At 37.5% G+C, this 4805-nt stretch overlaps 1 protein-coding gene across 1 annotated transcript in view; it reads right to left on the bottom strand.

Moving 5' to 3' along the window:
- Positions 1-3647, bottom strand: part of LOC102290918 — a 13817-nt gene extending 10170 nt beyond the window's left edge. Inside the window, exons 1-2 of the mRNA XM_005952676.3 lie at positions 3585-3647; positions 3061-3126 (exon numbers count right to left, since the gene is read on the bottom strand). Coding sequence (XP_005952738.1) covers positions 3061-3071 — 11 coding nt within the window. The 5' untranslated portion in view covers positions 3072-3126; positions 3585-3647. The remainder of the gene's footprint in view (positions 1-3060; positions 3127-3584) is intronic.
- Between the last annotated feature and the right edge of the window lie 1158 nt (positions 3648-4805).

The following is a 4805-nucleotide window of genomic DNA, read 5'->3' as shown; positions in this document are numbered from 1 at the left end:
TGTAGCAGTGTGTACACCTGAGACTGTCACCTGTCTGTCTGTCCTGCACTCTCTCTCTGTTTCTTTCTCTCTGATTGTGGAATAAAAGTATGAACAGTACAGAAATGAAGCCCAACAATCATGTTTTTACAGTCCCGTGGTCTCAGCCTCAGATACTTATCAAATCAAACAATGCTCATAAACAAGCAAATAGATGAACAAAACAATTTTCTCCTTCATTTCTGTCAAACAATGCGGTATGAAATGTTCCTCGCTGTTAGTATCATGGTTACTAGGCAACCTGAGCAGGGCGACGAAGGCCAGACTGTCCCATTTCACCAGCCTCTAACTTCCGCTCTTCTCATACTTCGGAGTACCCGCCCCACGTAGTCTGCGAAGTGTGTGTACTACGAAGTGTGCGGTCGCTGAATTGGGACACAGCTATAGACTGGTTTTCTGGGAGCATGAGTAGCTGCTGCTCTACTGTGTGCCGCCATATTGACTGTCTGTGTGAATGTTAAATAAAAAGCACTTGCATAGAAAGAGCATAAAAGAAGTTTGACCCCTCGCTCAGGGGTAAATGTGACATTTTGACAGGTTCTCAAATATCACACATGATGACTTAGATCTCAGAGTGTCCGTGTCTTTTAAAGGGCTTAAAAACCCGGTTCTGACGGAGGTTTCTGTCGAAGTGCTGGGTCGGTGACCCAGTGTTTTGTGTTTATCATTATGGTTATTATTATGTGATGTGATGTTTGATCTCTTCATGGTTATCTTTATTAGTGTTTAGGTTTTGTTCTCAGGGTTTCCAGTTCTTAGGCTTTCTTCCTGTGCCCCCTTGGTTTAATGCCTAGTTATCCCTGTCCGTGTGCTCTCTCTGTGCTGTGTTTCGTGTCCCTGAGTTTGTGTTGGTAAGTTCAGTCTGTGGGTTTCCGGTTTTACTTTGTAGGCCTTTGGATCCGCTGTACCTCCCTCCCGTTTGCTATTCTTCATATCCCTCCGTGTGTGTATATGCCTGTGCTGGTTGCCGGTCCGTCTGTGTTACTTGGTGTATCTCCGCGTCTCTCTGCTGTCATCTCTGCTCATCATCCTGTGTTCTTATGGTTTCGGGTTAGCTCATTAGTTTTCTTTCTATTGTTGTAGATTTTTCACCTTAAAATAGAAAGTACCTTGAGGCCACTGAAGTTGTGATTTGGCACCATAAAAATAAAACTGAAATGAATTGAATAAAGGATATTGAAATAAAATTGATTAAACAAATGATTTGTGCTGTAAAAGCTTTTATACAATAAGGATTTATAAGATAAAATTCTATGTTGTTAATTACCTTAATCAGTTGACACCACCATATCTTGCTTAGCTTAGGTTGCCAAGATCTGCTGACCAGTTACTCTTACTTAAAATACTAGACACAAGAATATTGTTGTGGATTGAGCATTTTCAGTCATTTGTTGTTGTTTTTAAAATATATTTATGATTCTTTTGATGTGTGTCCATATGTGTATGATGTTTTGTGTATTTTATTGTCTAAGACTTGTTATTTATGTACAGCACTTGCACTGGCATTTATAATTGTGCTTCATAAATAAAAACTGGATTGAACTGAACAACTCCGGAGGAGGATAGCATGTATCCAGAGGATGACTGCTTTGTTGCAAACTATTGTGACATATTAAGCTGAAATCTCTGTGTTACAGCTGGCATGTATGATGAGCAGAAAAGCAAAAGAACACATCACATTATCTACTGTCAGCTCTTGAGCCATATCCATTTTATTGAAAAGGAAACTCCCACAAATACAGATACAATAAGGTCAGCTTCAAACATATTTGTCCATGCCTGTCAGTTGCAAAACTGAAAGGCACCTCTTTAGTAAACAAGAGGCAGTAGTAATAGTAAACAGTAGGTTTTTAACATCAAAAAAAGGCTTTGCACTAGTGCAGACCTAAAGGAAATTTTGGCCTTTGTGTTCCAAAAGTTCCATAATAAGTACCTTTGAGAATTTCCATTTTATTATAATCACTCAGCTGCAAGGGATCATCTCACCAAAAACACTCTAAACACCGTAAAATGAAAAACAACCCAACATATTAGTATCAGAAAAATAAATTAGAATCATTTTCTCATCACTGGATTGGTTCATTTTATGGAAAATCACTGAGTCCCTGATTTGATCCAACACCTCTCAGATGGTAAATGATGCTATAAAATTTAATTTTTTGACTAAATTAATGGCTGCCCAGGGAGGATCCCCATTGTTGATTTCTTGAGTAGTCATGGATTACTGATTAACTGGCAGACTATATGATATTAGGCAATGCTGTCTGATTCTGTGATGTGCTATAGCAGATTGCCACAACGGACTGTGCTGTTAAAATTCCCATTCACCTTGTACTCAGATTTTCAGTACAATTTGGGTCTACAGAAATAGTCTGATGGTCCTTCAGTGGTTAGATACAGGGGGACAGCAGGAATACCAAGTACAAGTGGATGATTTTGTGGAGTGGTCTAGGAGTGGAGTGGTCTGCTTCTGAATATAAATAAGATCATAGAGGTGATGATCGACTTCAGAAGGAGGAGCACAACTAGATAGCCCGTATCTGTACTGGAACATGATGTTAATGTGGTGCATAACTACGAATACCTGGTCATTCACAACAGGCTGAACTGTCAGACCAACCAAGAGGCTGTGATCAATAACAGGATGAGAAGGCCATAACTCTTTTCCATCAGTCACATGGGATGAGCAGGGTACACTTTGTTGTGGTCTGCAGGTTGAGCACCAAAGCTGGAAACATCAACTGACTAAATAAGCTAATGAGGAAGGCTGGCTCTTTTTTATCCACAATGTTTTCCATTGTGGATAATCCTCACCACTCTCTGCACCACTTAATAGACAGGCAGCAGAGCTTCTGCTCTAATTGACTGATTCTGTTTCAGTTTTAGAGTATGCTACCTCTGACTATTCACCTTAGTCAAAATTGAATTTTAATTTGTATCTTTGTTATAATGTTATAATATTTATAACATTTCATATTTAGATAACTTCCTTTTGTTTTAATGGTTAAACATTTCACTCACTGTGTTGCCATGGTGATGAATGTTATAGAGGTGTCCACCCGGGAAGCTTGAAATCAGTGCTGCTGTCTGGGTTAGATAAAGCAAGAGAGAGAGAGAGAAGAAATAAGTGTTTTATCAATTGTTGTAGAAGAAAAGTTCCCTCCACAAAAGTTTACTGAAGTCTTGTTGGGAACCCTGTCCTTTAATCTGAAGCGAGTCTCTGAATTCTTACTGTATTTCAAGACATTTGAAACTATAAACTAAAATGAATTCTAGTTTTTGAAATTAAACTGGACAGGATGTGTGTATATTGTGAATCACTGCTAGAGTTAATCAGCCAAACCACGGGTGAATTTCCAAAACTCCTGAAAAGTTTACATTTTAGTGTTACTGAAGAAAAAACTTACCTCAATTATGAAACAATAATTCATTTAAAAAATATCAATGAATATTAGTTACAAATATTTTTTCTATCAAGTTGGTTCTGGATAGAGTTTAAAGTTGATTAGGATATTTATGATATTTAAACTAATCCATCGTCTTACCTGTGTTGTCGGCTTCAGGCTCTGTGATATCTGAGGAGGCAGAAAGAGAAGAGGTGAGTCAGTGCCCACAGACTTTATACACCATAAGAAGAAGGGACCGCCCCTCTGCCCTCACAGAGTACTCTGATTTCACAGAAGGATTCTTAATGTTTTGCTTTTGGAATGTTCTTATTTGCAAATAGATGAAGACAACATGAATAAAATATTTGCAGCATATACTGTGCATATGCTGAGAGACAAGCTGGTTTTACATAAGCCTGCAGATTTCTCAGTCATTAAACTAAAACTGACCCTAAAGTTCTACATGTATGAATTACACACTTTCAAATGTTGACACGTGTTGTCAACATTTGTCTTTTTTATACTGAATTATGAACTTCTTTGGAGATTACACTGGGGAAAGGTGCCATTATTTTACTTTAACTCTCTGCTTCCTGCTTACTTTCCTGTCTGGAAAGTATTCATCATTTAATAAGTTATCAAATATATATTTTACATCTATTTTGATGATCTTTCCTCACTTACCTGTTTTGTTTTATACTATAAGGTATAAGAAAGAAAACAATTTTCACTAGCTGTCAAAAAATAATTTGTACACTTATGTCTGCATTTTTATTTTGTTAAATACGAACAAAATGATAGCAAAGGTGCTGTCACGTGTTTGCTCAAAAGAGAGAACCAGTTTCTTTGGTAGTTTAATGAAAAGCTTCAGTTAAGAGTGAGAAAAAAATGCATTTAAATTTGCAGTTTTGTCTTGTTACACAATATTTGAAATGAAACAAACAAACAAACAAACAAAACACTACAGTTTAGGAATTATTACTGGGTGATTTATTGTTTGTTTGGTCCTTTTTTTCATAATACTTGAACACTAAAGTGGCTCTCCAATGAGATGACAGCGCCAGCAGTGGCCCACACCCATTTAACTTTGTGACTCTTACTGTCCTATTAATGTTGGTGGCATCAGTTACAAAGTGGATCCAGAGACAGCAGTGCACGGGCAGGTGGTAGCTAGTTGTGGTTATGTGGCACCTCAGTATCTTTGATGTACTATTGCTGTGTGATTTATTACTGTTACTGAAGGCTGCATTACATTCTGCTGGTGCAAATAATCATTTGGAATTTTAAAAGCAGACAAAAAGAAAACATATTACTGATTTTTAAAAAAAATGGCTTTGTATACAAGAGTACTGCAGATAGTGCAACCTTACCTAATGTCCA

Source organism: Haplochromis burtoni, unplaced genomic scaffold (genome assembly GCF_018398535.1).
Source record: "Haplochromis burtoni strain Fernald_Lab_line unplaced genomic scaffold, NCSU_Asbu1 Contig_1997, whole genome shotgun sequence".
Lineage (NCBI taxonomy): Eukaryota > Metazoa > Chordata > Actinopteri > Cichliformes > Cichlidae > Haplochromis > Haplochromis burtoni.
Note: the sequence above shows the minus strand (reverse complement) of the source record. Positions and strands in the feature narration are given on the sequence as shown.